The sequence below is a fragment of the Pelobates fuscus genome, chromosome 5 (assembly GCF_036172605.1).
Source record: "Pelobates fuscus isolate aPelFus1 chromosome 5, aPelFus1.pri, whole genome shotgun sequence".
NCBI classification, from domain to species: domain Eukaryota; kingdom Metazoa; phylum Chordata; class Amphibia; order Anura; family Pelobatidae; genus Pelobates; species Pelobates fuscus.
In genome coordinates, this window is record NC_086321.1 from 371,316,920 (window position 1) to 371,331,333 (window position 14,414).

Consider the following 14,414-nt stretch of genomic DNA (forward strand, 5'->3'; position numbering starts at 1 on the left):
TACGGACACCTCCAGTGGCCACTCCTCGGACGGCCACTAGAGGTGCTTCCTGGGTCAGTGCTGCCCAGTGTGCAGCACAGGCGTTCAGAATATCCACACTCTGCATGGAGACGCTGAACTTTCCCCATAGTGATGCATTGATTCAATGCATCTCTATGATGAGATGCTGATTTGCAAGGACGGCATTTGACCAATTCAATTCCTATGGGGAAGCATTGTGATAGGCTGAGATCATCACTACTGATGTCAGCCAAGGAGGCGGATCAGGGCGGAGCCAGTGCCGAGAGACTTGAATAAAGGTAGGATTTCACTGGATTTAGGAGGGGGAAGGAGGTTAGATTGTGTTTTTAACACTATAAAGGTCAGAAACATGTTTGTGTTCCTGACCCTATAGTGTTCCTTCAAGATTATGGAAAGTGTTTCCTTTTCACCCAGAACACTTCTGCCCATTTGAGTGGTCTGGGTGCCAACTCCCACTACCCTTAACTCTGCAACTGTAAATATTGCAGTTTTTATAAACTGCAATAATTATCTTGCAGGGTTAACTCCTCCTCTAGTGGCTGTCTACTAGACAGCCACTAGAGGGCACTTCCTGGTCCATAGCATAGCGTCGCTAAAATCCCCATAGGAAAGCACTGCAAAGCATTTTCAATGCTTTCCTATGGAGAGGTCTAATGCGCATTAGGTCTCCACCGCCAGCGGGCAAGATCAGTCTCCCCCGCCGGCTGACGTGGTGCCGGGGAGGAGTGTGGGCGGAGGAAGAAGCAGCGACGTGAGACATTGTTGCTGCTTCTGGTAAGGCACTGAAGGGGTTTTCACCCCTTCAGCATTCGGGGATGGGAGGTGGGAGTGAGAGGGGACCTGCAGTGCCAGGAAACCGGATTGTTTTCCTGGTACTGGAGAGTCCCTTTAAATTAAAATAAATGTAAAAAAAAAAAAAAACACTCTACGCACTAAACTGGAGGAGCCACTAATTCACCTTCGTTTCACCAATTAGCTTCTCGACAAACAATTCCTCCCCGCCAAAAACCAAGTCTTCCAAACATCTCTCCGTGTCTGGTTTCTCCTCCAGCGTCTTTAGATTTTTAGCTCTTAGCGCCTCCTCTTTCATCAGAAGTTCTTCATCTTCTTGAACATTTGTTCTATACCTTTTATTCCTTCTTAGCTGTGCTCCAATGTCAGAAGACATCTCACTAGTGGAGAAATCAAATAAAATATACATAAATATTAACGAGAGATCACAGACTGCCTATAGTGGATTTCACAAATACCTTTACCCACTCAATTTAAATACGCAAGTAAGAGAATTATCGTACAGTTATAGTGAAATGGGTCATCAAACCACAAATTGCATTTAGCAAATAACAAGTTGGTCCCCATCACAACCCATGTTCATGAGATGGTTCTGATGTGGAATTATTAAAAATCTTTATTGTACTTGTATTGAATTATTGTACTAACTCCATTTTAACTTTATACTGTGACTTCGTCCTCCATTTTGTCCTCCTAACCTGACTTCTTCAATCCTCCATTTTGTCCTCATGACTTAACTTGTTCATTTTAAAACTACATTACGTGACTGAACTTCTCAACCCAATTAATACAGTAGACAAAGACCGTGTTTCCTTCAAGGACAAGTACCAGGAGGTGCTGGCTACTCCTTAAGACTTGCTGGCTACTCCTTAAGAGCTTGTAAGATAGTATAGTTTGAAGGCCACAGAACACAGTAGTAATGAAATGTTCTATTCATAAGAGACCTTGCACCTGGACATAAAGCCTGATATCACTGACCGTGTAAAATGACGCTTAGGACCCCCTTGTCCCCCACCCGTGTCCAGAATAATCCCACCTCTGATGGGTGGGCACGGGACTAACCTCTTAATTTTACTAACCAATAGGTAAGACACTAACTCCGTCACTTAACAATTAATCCAATTGATGATGTTTATTTGCTGATATTCTAATAATCAATGATGACGCAAAATGCCTCTTAAAAGGGCCTGCGCGCCCGCTTTTACTTCACTTGCCAATAAACTTTCTCGAAGTTATTTTAACCTGAACCTCGTGTGTCAGACTTAATTACTTCAGCGTATATACGCAATTTAATTTTATTGATTTGGACAGGAACAGATAGACTTTAAACATTTTGGTTTACTTTCAAAAAGTACCATAACAACTTGGCGCCCAACGTGGGGCACCGGGCTATGTCTGGCCGGTGAGCCGTCCTAAGGAAGACAAGGGTGGACGGAGGAATCCAGGGGGAAGGAAGGGAGATTGATCACCTCCAGATACACGGTAGAGACTTCTGCAGAGCCACCGGTACGTTCCGGCCCCTTTGATTGACCCGTCCACGTGTCTGTGACTGCTTCCCGGGAGGACATCAAAGACAGGTAATATCTTGCCCGGTGCCTCGTTACTCACTTGTTTACCTGCATTTTAGTCTATCTGTTGCCTGGGTGTGTTTGAATTGTTTGCCTGTTTTCCCCTTTTTGGGATAAAGGGGGGTGGACCTGAGGGGACTTGCCTGGGTCTTCGGTTTGTCTGTTTATCTGTTTGTATTTTACCTCTTTTGGGATAAAGGGGGGTGGACCTGTGGATTCGTTCCTGGGGGTCTTCTGTTGCCTGTTTTACCTCTTTTAGGAACCACGGTGCTGTGGTTGTAAGGAAAAAGGGGGGTTGACCTGTGGATGTGTTCCTGGGGGTCATCTTTTCCTGTTTAACTCTTTTAGGAGCCTCGTGGCTGGGGCTGTAGGGAAAAAGAGGTGTGTTGGATCTGTGGAGATTGTGTAGACTCATAGTTTCCTGGGGATCCTTCTTGTGCCACTTTGATAGCCTAGCTAGCTTCTCTGTGCACGTTACTCTGCTTGCAGAGTGGTGGTACCCTCCAGCTTTGAGCGCTGAGCTGGAGCCATTCCAATTTTTATTTTGTGGTGTGTGAATTCGGGCAGGCATTGCTGTCTTCATCACCACGGAGTAGTGGGACTTATAAAGTGGGTCTTTATAGGGGCACTACAAGAGTGAGGGTAGCGCAGACACTATTAGTGGGCTGCTGTGACGAGGGAGGCATATGGATTTCGGACCGGTGTTAGTTGTTATCCTTGGCCGTTGGTAGTAAGATACTACGGGATTGAGGGAGGTGACTTTGGAGTAAGCACACGAGTAAAGGAAAGGAATTGTTGTTGATTTCATTTGAATTGTGATGCATGCACTGTATTTCAACTGTATTGTTGTCTTGTTTGTTTAATAGGAGTCTCATGAACTCCTGTGTCTGTCTCTAAGGATTTTCCTTGCCTCTCATCTTTTCTGTACTTCCTATATTATTATACTATCCACTCCCATTCCTCTTGAAGGAGAAGTGATTGGTCACACACTTCTCACCTCGCTCCAATCCGTGTCTACCACCCCGGGTAGGCGGATTCAGTGACTAGTCTACGTTTTGGGAAGACGCACCTGAGAAAGTTTTACGATTCTCGGGTGGCAGTCGAGCATTGTAGACGTTCTTGTTCCGTTTTCCTTCTCTCTCCCTATATCTAGGACGCTGGTATAGGGGTAAAGGGATTATGGGGCAGGATTTAAGCAAGCCCAATAAGGGCTGGTTAGCATGTGATTTGGTAGAAAACAGAGAGGGTGAGGAGATGGTTAAAGGTGTTGTAAAGATTGCAAAAGTATGTAAAATTACTGTACCAACGGGTGGAAGATTGCAACCAGAAAGTTGGCGTAAGTTACTGGCAGAAATGAAAGGCAAGCTTACAGATAATGGTTTATTAAAGACTGCTGAAGCATGGTACAGAGTAGCGAAGGCTATTCAGCTAGAAGGTTGGGTTGAGGAAGAAATAAATCACAAGGGTGTGAAATTGTTTGTGTATCATCAGAATTGTGTTGCTGGGGTCTACCCTCAGCCAGCGCCCCAAAGTGGCGCCCAGGGGACATCTATCCCCAAGGTTCAGTCAGCAGTAGGTGATAGCCAGCTGACTATGTTCCCCGCTCCCAATCCTCCTAACACTCATCCCGCCACCTCCCCTGTTTGCCCGGTCCTGAATTCTGATGGATCTTTCTTTTCCCCCTCCCCGTCCCTAACATTCCCATCATCCTCGTCCACCCCTACGCTACCTGCTGTACCTCCCACTAACATTTCATCTGCCATTCCTTCCCTACGTTCCCTCTCCGTTCATGACCCCCTCCCCTCCTCATCCGCCCAACTAACCACCTCTTCCACCCTCGCCCCGACTCCTCCCCCTCCCATCTCCATCCCAGCCCAATACCCCACCTCCTTCCCCTCCCCAGCCTGGCCCTACCCCTTCCCGTATCCCACGACTCTGCCCTATCCCGGATATCCACTACCCCTTCCCCAAGCCACTCCCCAGATCCCGGTCATGCCCAGTCCGACACAGTCTGCCCCGGATGTGCCCTCTTCCAACATGGCCGCCGCTTCTTCCCTTAACCCTAATGTAACACCTTCTCCGGCCACCAATATGGCGGCCCCCAGTTCGGCCCTGATGCCGGTTATCCCCGGTGACTACCTATCCCCAGGTTATGACTCACTAGCCACCCCCGCATCTGGGGCTCGTTCCCAACCACCGATCCTTTCACCTCATTCGGGCCCTGCACCACGCAAAAGAGCCAATATCATAGAATTCGATGATGACGAGATGGACAGGGTGTCCCATGTCTCATCGGAGCTTGCCGCGGGAGCCCCAACTCACCGTTCTATCGATGACCCTTTTGGCCACAAGGGTCGGGGAGAACAGGCCCCTTCTAAATATGTTGCCTTTAACCCCACTCAAGCTAGCGCATTAATGAAATCGCTCCCCGACCCAGAAAAACAACCTATGCCTTTTTACCGAGGGATAGTTCAAATTCAAAAGACTTATTCCGCCGCATGGCGTGATCTACTCAGCATTTGTGCTATTAAAGCAGGGGATGCCTATTGGCCAAGTATGGCCCGTCACCTCAGTACAGATCTGCTTTCCAGTGATGTTGATTACCCCTCCGGGGTAACCTTTTGCACCCAATTAAGAGAATGGGCTAAGGACAAACTTGCAGATCAGGCTGCTGGCCTTACTGATGTTGTTCAAGAAAAAGGGGAATCAGTGGAAAAGTTTCATGCAAGACTGTATCAAATGTTCACAGATCTGGGGTTTGATCTTACTGACAAAATTCATTCACAAATGCTGTCAGGTGCGTTTGTCCAAGGCGTTAAAGACTCTATACGCAAGGGAATTATTGCTGCACGCCCTGAATATAAGGTTGTTCCCCTGGATACCCTGCTTTTAGTCGCTAGGGGCCTAGAATCTGCCCAGACCCCCAAAAGGCCAAGCTCTGCTCCTCTTATGGTTTCACGCAGTATCCCCGTTCCCAGGGGCACCAGACCAGAGGATAGCTTCTGCTTTAATTGCAAAGCTAAAGGTCATTTTAAAAGTGATTGCCCGGAACCCAAAAGAGAGATAAGAAAGCCATCCAGACCTGCCCCGGTCACTAAGACCGAAAAAGGGGTCCCAATAGTTGAGGAACCCGATGAATAGGAAACTGGCAAGCCTGTGTCTGTAACCCCTGTAATGGCAGTGTCTACAGGGGATAAGGGGGGACCACTTGCCACAGTGACTCTGCCCATTGAAGGCCACCCCACCACATTTCTAGTTGACACAGGTGCAGCCCGTAGTGTTCTACGAGAACAAGACTTGCCAGACCCATCTTTTCTGTCAAATATTGATGTCTCTTGTGTTGGAGTGGATGGCCAGCCGAGACATAGCCCTCTAACAACCCCGCTACGAGTTGGCTCTAGCCTGCTCGCTCGCTTTGTAGTATCCTCCACATGCCCCATTAACCTGTTAGGTGCTGATGTCCTCTCACGCCTGCAAGCATCCATCACTTTTACCCCGGATGGGCAGGTAGAAATGTTTACACCCCTGTCTGTATCAGACACTTCAGCCCTATGCTCTTTGCCTCTGATGCTGCATTTAGAAAAGCCCCGTGAGGAGACAGCAGAATTAAAGTCCAATTTCCCAGAGGAATTAAAAACACAGGTGCCCGCAAAGTTATGGTCCTCAGGCCCAGAGGACATAGGTCACCTAAATGTTCCCCCTGTGGTGGTAAAGCTTATTCCAGGAGCTAAGTTACCAAGAAAACCACAGTATCCATTAAAACCAGCACAGTCAGCTGCAATTTCTGTCCACATTAAGGCACTCTTGGAGAAGGGTGCCCTTGTCAAATGTAAATCTGAATGCAACACCCCGTTATTTCCTGTGAAGAAGAAAACTCCGAAGGGTGAGCCAGAGAAGTACAGGATGGTTCAGGATCTCCGTGCTGTTAATGAAGCTACAGTCCTGGACACCCCTCTTGTACCAAATCCTCATACTCTGCTTTCTGGAGTCCCACCATCTGCAAAATTCTTCACAGTTATTGACCTAGCAAATGCTTTTTTCAGTGTCCCACTGGACCCATCCTGCCAATATCTGTTTGCTTTCACTCATGAGATGCAACAGTATACCTGGACTGTCATGCCCCAAGGGGCACAAAATTCACCAAGTCAATTTGCAAAGGCCATGGCCACCATCCTTGACCCATGGCAAGCCGAGCACCCAGAAGTTGTTCTGCTTCAGTATGTGGATGATTTGCTGCTCTGTGGAGATGACATACCCACCACCGAAGAGTGCTCAATTAGTCTGCTTTGTTATTTGGCAGAACAAGGATGCAAAGCTTCGCTCATCAAGCTACAGTTCTGCCAACCTTCAGTAATTTTCCTTGGACACTGCCTATCTCAAGGTACCAGACATCTTACTCGGGACCGGGTAAGAGCTGTGCTGGATATTCCGCCTCCAAGGACTTCTAAGTCTCTTCATGCCTTCCTAGGCCTCATTTCCTACTGCAGAGCATGGATCCCAGAAGCCTCTCTGCTCATGCAACCTCTCTATGACGCACTTAAGTCTGACCCTTTCTGTTTAACTAAAGAAGCTATGGACAATTTTACTGCTCTCAAACGAGCCATTGCTTCTGCTCCTGCCTTGGGCCTCCCTGACTACTCCAAAACTTTCAAATTGTTTGTCTCTGAAAGACAAGGCCACGCAACAGGAGTGCTCACCCAAACTAATGACTTAAGAGGCCGCCAGAGGCCTATTGGATATTTCTCATGTCAACTGGACATTGTGGCCAGAGGAACTCCTTCCTGCCTCAGGGCTGTTTTTGCTGCGAGAGAACTCATAGAGAAGACCTCAGACCTGGTCCTTGGCCACCCTCTGGTTGTTTTGGCCCCTCATGACATCTCTGCCATCATCAACCAAGTCCAGCTCAAGCACGTGTCTCCAGCCAGACACCTGCGCTTACAGTGTCATCTTCTTTTGCCTGACAACATTTCCATCCAAAGATGTCAGGTGCTTAATCCGTCCACTCTTCTTCCACTCCCTGAGGGGGGTATCTATTATGGATTTATCACGGATGAAACCTACATTCACCTGCTCTGTGGATGTATTAAGAAAGTCATGCATCCACATTTGACATTTTATGAAGGTGAAAAACCTCTCTGTGAAGGCCCAGATCACGCCTTCTGCACCACGTGGTACAAACCAAACATTACCCCTGAACCTTGCTATGAAGATGAGCTTTACCACCGGACCGATGTAAAGCTTACTGCACAAGACTTCTATTGTGACTCTGACGGCAATAGTATGGTCTTGATCCAGCTACCTCAACAACTTAACTACCTTTACCGTCATTGGGATACTGCTATCCCACATATTCCTGTTACCAAGTTGAAGACAAGGTCATGGAATGATCTTGGGCCCATGGCAAAACTATGGGCCACCATGACTGAAGAACAGCTACAGGAAAATGGTATTGTCAAATACCCAACAACTGACCTTCTAGAAGCATGGCCACGCCATTTCCTGGAAAAGGAATTTCAAGATCTGGTCATAAAGAATGATTATGACCCAGAAACACCTCATGACTGTTTTGAACAGATGAAAATGGAAACAGTGCACTTACCAACTGTGCATGAGAACCCATTACCAGATCCGGATTTTACCCTGTTTGTGGACGGATCGAGATATGCCGATGAAGGAGGAACATATCATACAGGATATGCCGTAACCACAACAGATGAAGTTATTAAATCATCATCCTTACCACCAGCAATGTCTGCACAAGAAGCTGAATTACAGGCTCTGACTTCAGCCTGCAAAATTTCCGAAGGAAAACGTGCCAACATCTATACAGATTCAAGATACGCTCTAGGCGTGGCACATGACTTCGGCCTAATTTGGAAGACTAGAGGATTTCTTACCACCGCCGGTACACCAGTCAAACACAGCACTGCAATCAAGGAGCTAATGGATGCCCTCCTACTCCCCAAAGAAGTGGCCGTTTTGAAAGTAAAGGCCCATGGGAAATTGGATACAGATGAAGCAAAGGGCAACCATTTGGCTGATCAGGCTGCTAAGTTAGCGGCCAGGGATTTGCAGGAAGTGGATGAAGAAGTGTCCGGACAAGAAGAAGAAGTCCCTATTTTTGCCCTGCAAACTCTTCCTACTGATTTGCGAATTTTACAAGAACAGCAAGCTGCAGTCACTCCTGAAGAAGTCCAGAAATGGAAAAAGAAAGGAGCTGTCCAAAAGGACGGAATATATTACAACAACTTCAAATTTTGTCTTCCCAGAAATTTGTATCCAGCAGTTGTCCAATGGGCACATGGGCCTGCACACCTGTCAAAAGAATTGATGGCCGCCCTCATACAGAAGTATTATGAAGCACCTGGAATCACAACATTGATCAATAGCTTCTGCAAGGCCTGTGTCATTTGTGCAAAATGCAATCCAGGAAAACCGGTTAAAGTACCTGCGAAACACCTGGCAAAGCCCATGTACCCCTTCCAGCGGATTCAAATTGACCACATCCAAATGCCCAAGAGTGGGCCCCATGAATATGCACTAGTAATAGTGGACATGTTCTCAGGCTGGCCAGAAGCCTACCCAGTGGCCAATATCACTGCAAAAACAACCGCAAAGCGCCTACTTACAGATATTGTATGTAGATTCGGACTCCCAGAAGTTATTGAGAGTGATCAAGGCCCAGCCTTTACAGCAACTGTGACTAAAGAAATTTGGACTGCTCTAGGGGTGACTCTAGCCTTCCACACCCCTTACCACCCACAAAGTAGTGGTAAAGTGGAGCGCATGAATGGCACCCTAAAAACTAGAATGTTAAAAATGTCACAAGAAACAAAGATGCCCTGGCCAGAAAGCCTACCAATAGCTCTATTTAGTGTTAGGCACACACCTAGAGGGAAGCATTCACTGTCCCCATATGAGGTTCTATTTGGGACAGCACCCAGACTAGGTTGTTACTATCCGCAGCAGTTGCAACTCCAATCAGATGTTTTAGTAGACTATGTAACTGAACTTGCAAATGTCCTAAACAAAATACATGCCCAAGTTTTCTCTTCAATTCCAGATCCCGAATTGGATACAGGTTCCCATAACCTACTTCCCGGAGATTGGGTCCTGGTCAAGAAGTTTGTGCGGAAAAATACCCTGGAACCAAGATTTGACGGTCCATTCCAAGTTCTCCTGATTACCGCAACCTCCGTCAAATTGGCCGGTAGGCCAAATTGGATCCACGCTTCCCACTGCAAGAAATCTCCTGCCCCAGAGGAAGCGAATATCACACAAACATGTATCTCTGGTACATCTTCTCCTTAATTAGCCTTATGAAGGCCCAGCAAGTAGCCATTACCAAAGACATTAGTGGGTACACCTTCTGGTATAATTCATCATGCACCCAGGTGGCTACTTATACCTTTGACTACTGTGATATTGTAGAATGCCCATTTCCCACACCACAAATCCAGAGCATCTATAGAGATATCCCTCATTCGAAAGACCCATATGTTTGTGTAGTTGACAAACAATGGGGGCACAATTGTGATCACTGGGGGGCGGCGGGATGGAATGCCGGGCCTGCCTGGGGTTACAAACCAAAAAGTGCCGTAGCTAAAGTAGATGATCATGGTAGATCGCTTCTCCAGAGAATGACTTTGAGAAAGCCTGGGGGGAGCACACCAATGAAATTAATCCTTAACATTGAGCGCCCAAGCCCAACAGATGCAGACCAGTATGTGATGGGAATGTACTGGAAAAAGGGTTCCTACCAGAAATTAGGGCATTTCTACCTCAAAGATATGTGCAACTCTTCTGAGTGGCAAGGGGCCACCCATATGGTCCCTAACCCATTAAAACCCCATATCCAGACCTTTCAGGACATGATGGCCATTGCTAACCCCACTTTTGAAGATACCATGGCCGCTGAAACAGGTTTTAATGATGTAAATTTATGGTTAGAATGGATGAAATATAATGCTAATAAACATAATAGAACCGCATGTTATGTGTGTGGAGGTGCCCGGCCTCACCTGGGTACCGTACCTTTAATCCTACCCGTAGATATAGAAGAATGTGTTTTAAGCCTTTTTGCCTATCACTATAATTTTAACAGGTCCATATGTATTGCATGGACAAAGGAGTATCCTCTTCTAGCCAAAGACGTCAAACCCCCTGATGGTATTACCGTATATAAAGGTAATTACACTTGCTATGCCATGTACGATGGTATTGGTAAATTTGTAGGTAACTTTTCCAAAGGCTATTGTGCTACATACAGAACTGTCCCTGTACGTTTGCTGCAACATCACACTAGGTCACTAGGAGACATTTATTGGTTGTGTGGGGATTTACAGCTAAGATCCAGAATGGACACAGAATGGTGGGGAGAGTGTACTTTGACTAAGGCCATTATGCCTATACATATTATTTCTGACACACACCTCAACACCCATGAGTTCAGCCACACTAAGGTTAAACGTGACGCCCCAGTGAAAGGAAGTTTTGATCCTCATGTATATATTGATGCCATTGGAGTGCCCAGGGGGGTGCCCAATGAGTTTAAAGCTAGGGATGAAGTTGCTGCAGGATTTGAATCAATTTTTACCATAGTTACCGCAAACAAGAATCTAAATTGGATAAATTACATTTATTATAATCAACAGCGTTTTGTCAATTACACCAGAGACGCCCTCCAGGGATTGGCCGAACAGTTACAGGCCACATCCCAAATGACTTTTCAGAATAGGATGGCCCTAGATATGATCTTAGCCGAAAAAGGAGGGGTTTGTAAGATTTTGCCCGACACCATGACATGTTGTACCTACATCCCAGAAAACACAGGCCCTAATGGTAAAGTCACACTAGCTATAGAAAAATTAAATGACTTGTCTGAAGAGTTAAAAAGGAATTCTGGGATAAAAGATCCCTGGGAAAGATGGTTTGGTTGGATGACAGGATGGCAAAAGGCTTTAATGCAGATTGGTATGGCTATACTAATTTTTCTTTTTATTTTTGCTCTTCTCTTTTGTTGTGTCCTCCCATGTCTGAGAAAATCCCTCATGAAGACTGTTGACCAAGCGGCACCCGCTTTTACCCATCTCGAAGTTGATGACCAAGAATCTCAAGACATCAACTCACCCTGTCTGCCGCTGCAAACATTCCCTTTTGTCGATAAAGTGCAGGAATTCTAGGAAGGGACTAGATTAGGGACAGCATCTGTCAGTGAATGGTAAAGGCCCCATGTGGAGAAGTGGTGGGTTAGCTGCCATGGGATACCCTTGGGTGTGAAGCGTTCGAGAGCCATACTGACGGATGGTTAGCCTATTAGGGTCAGATCTAGGGACAGCCTTGCACTTTGCATTAACATCTAGCTAGCGGCCACGGGGTTTCTGTGCCTTTGGGTTAACACGTCTTCTGATACTAACATAATAAAGTTTTATCTCTTAGAATCTAACATTTCATAGGGGGGACTGATGTGGAATTATTAAAAATCTTTATTGTACTTGTATTGAATTATTGTACTAACTCCATTTTAACTTTATACTGTGACTTCGTCCTCCATTTTGTCCTCCTAACCTGACTTCTTCAATCCTCCATTTTGTCCTCATGACTTAACTTGTTCATTTTAAAACTACATTACGTGACTGAACTTCTCAACCCAATTAATACAGTAGACAAAGACCGTGTTTCCTTCAAGGACAAGTACCAGGAGGTGCTGGCTACTCCTTAAGACTTGCTGGCTACTCCTTAAGAGCTTGTAAGATAGTATAGTTTGAAGGCCACAGAACACAGTAGTAATGAAATGTTCTATTCATAAGAGACCTTGCACCTGGACATAAAGCCTGATATCACTGACCGTGTAAAATGACGCTTAGGACCCCCTTGTCCCCCACCCGTGTCCAGAATAATCCCACCTCTGATGGGTGGGCACGGGACTAACCTCTTAATTTTACTAACCAATAGGTAAGACACTAACTCCGTCACTTAACAATTAATCCAATTGATGATGTTTATTTGCTGATATTCTAATAATCAATGATGACGCAAAATGCCTCTTAAAAGGGCCTGCGCGCCCGCTTTTACTTCACTTGCCAATAAACTTTCTCGAAGTTATTTTAACCTGAACCTCGTGTGTCAGACTTAATTACTTCAGCGTATATACGCAATTTAATTTTATTGATTTGGACAGGAACAGATAGACTTTAAACATTTTGGTTTACTTTCAAAAAGTACCATAACAGTTCATACAACACTCCAAAAGGTCTTTTCATTTCAGATCCCCTTAACTGGGAGGTAGGGTGTAGTAGTCTAGCCTAGCTCCATGTATACTGTCTATATACCATGTATAGGGTATTATACAGACACCGCGCCAGTCACTCCATGTATACTGTCTATATACCATGTATAGGGTATTATACAGACACAGTGCCAGTCACTCCATGTATACTGTCTGTATACCATGTATAGGGTATTATACAGACACAGTGCCAGTCACTCCATGTATACTGTCTGTATACCATGTATAGGGTATTATACAGACACAGTGCCAGTCACTCCATGTATACTGTCTGTATACCATGTATAGGGTATTCTACAGACACAGTGCCAGTCACTCCATGTATACTGTCTGTATACCATGTATAGGGTATTATACAGACACAGTGCCAGTCAGTCCATGTATACTGTCTGTATACCATGTATAGGGTATTATACAGACACAGTGCCAGTCACTCCATGTATACTGTCTGTATACCATGTATGGGGTATTATACAGACACAGTGCCAGTCACTCCATGTATACTGTCTGTATACCATGTATAGGGTATTATACAGACACAGTGCCAGTCACTCCATGTATACTGTCTATATACCATGTATAGGGTATTATACAGACACAGTGCCAGTCACTCCATGTATACTGTCTGTATACCATGTATAGGGTATTCTACAGACACAGTGCCAGTCACTCCATGTATACTGTCTGTATACCATGTATGGGGTATTATACAGACACAGTGCCAGTCACTCCATGTATACTGTCTGTATACCATGTATGGGGTATTATACAGACACAGCGCCAGTCACTCCATGTATACTGTCTATATACCATGTATAGGGTATTATACAGACACAGTGCCAGTCACTCCATGTATACTGTCTATATACCATGTATGGGGTATTATACAGACACAGTGCCAGTCACTCCATGTATACTGTCTGTATACCATGTATGGGGTATTATACAGACACAGCGCCAGTCACTCCATGTATACTGTCTATATACCATGTATAGGGTATTATACAGACACAGTGCCAGTCACTCCATGTATACTGTCTGTATACCATGTATAGGGTATTCTACAGACACAGTGCCAGTCACTCCATGTATACTGTCTGTATACCATGTATAGGGTATTATACAGACACAGTGCCAGTCACTCCATGTATACTGTCTGTATACCATGTATAGGGTATTATACAGACACAGTGCCAGTCACTCCATGTATACTGTCTGTATACCATGTATGGGGTATTATACAGACACAGTGCCAGTCACTCCATGTATACTGTCTATATACCATGTATGGGGTATTATACAGACACAGTGCCAGTCACTCCATGTATACTGTCTATATACCATGTATAGGGTATTATACAGACACAGTGCCAGTCACTCCATGTATACTGTCTATATACCATGTATAGGGTATTATACAGACACAGTGCCAGTCACTCCATGTATACTGTCTGTATACCATGTATAGGGTATTATACAGACACAGTGCCAGTCACTCCATGTATACTGTCTGTATACCAGGTATGGGGTATGATAGAGCCCTGTGCCCGTTACCATGGTTACCATAGATCATGCCAGTCTCGTGCCCCCTGATATACTCACAATGTGTATCGCACGTGGAGCTTCCTGTGACCTCTGACCTGGTAGACCGGAAGTTGTGACCCACAGTTAAAGGGCTCGTTCTCTCCGTGTCCGGTGCTCTCCCCCCCCGCGCTCCGTGTGTCCCCGGTCCGGTGCTGCTGTCG

The 14,414-nt window shown here is 45.6% G+C and overlaps 1 protein-coding gene across 2 annotated transcripts in view; it reads right to left on the reverse strand.

The window, feature by feature from the left end:
- Positions 1 to 14,414, reverse strand: part of UTP18 (UTP18 small subunit processome component) — a 37,027-nt gene that overhangs the window by 22,448 nt on the left and 165 nt on the right. The window contains exons 1-2 of one of the 2 annotated variants that reach the window (XM_063456183.1): positions 14,272 to 14,414; positions 980 to 1,193 (exon numbers count right to left, since the gene is read on the reverse strand). The exon at positions 14,272 to 14,414 is cut by the window's right edge and continues 165 nt beyond it. In XM_063456183.1, coding sequence (XP_063312253.1) covers positions 980 to 1,189 — 210 coding nt within the window. In that variant the 5' untranslated portion in view covers positions 1,190 to 1,193; positions 14,272 to 14,414. Of the gene's footprint in view, positions 1 to 979; positions 1,194 to 14,187; positions 14,247 to 14,271 lie in introns of those variants that run through there. The other variant, XM_063456184.1, reaches the window with a different exon arrangement.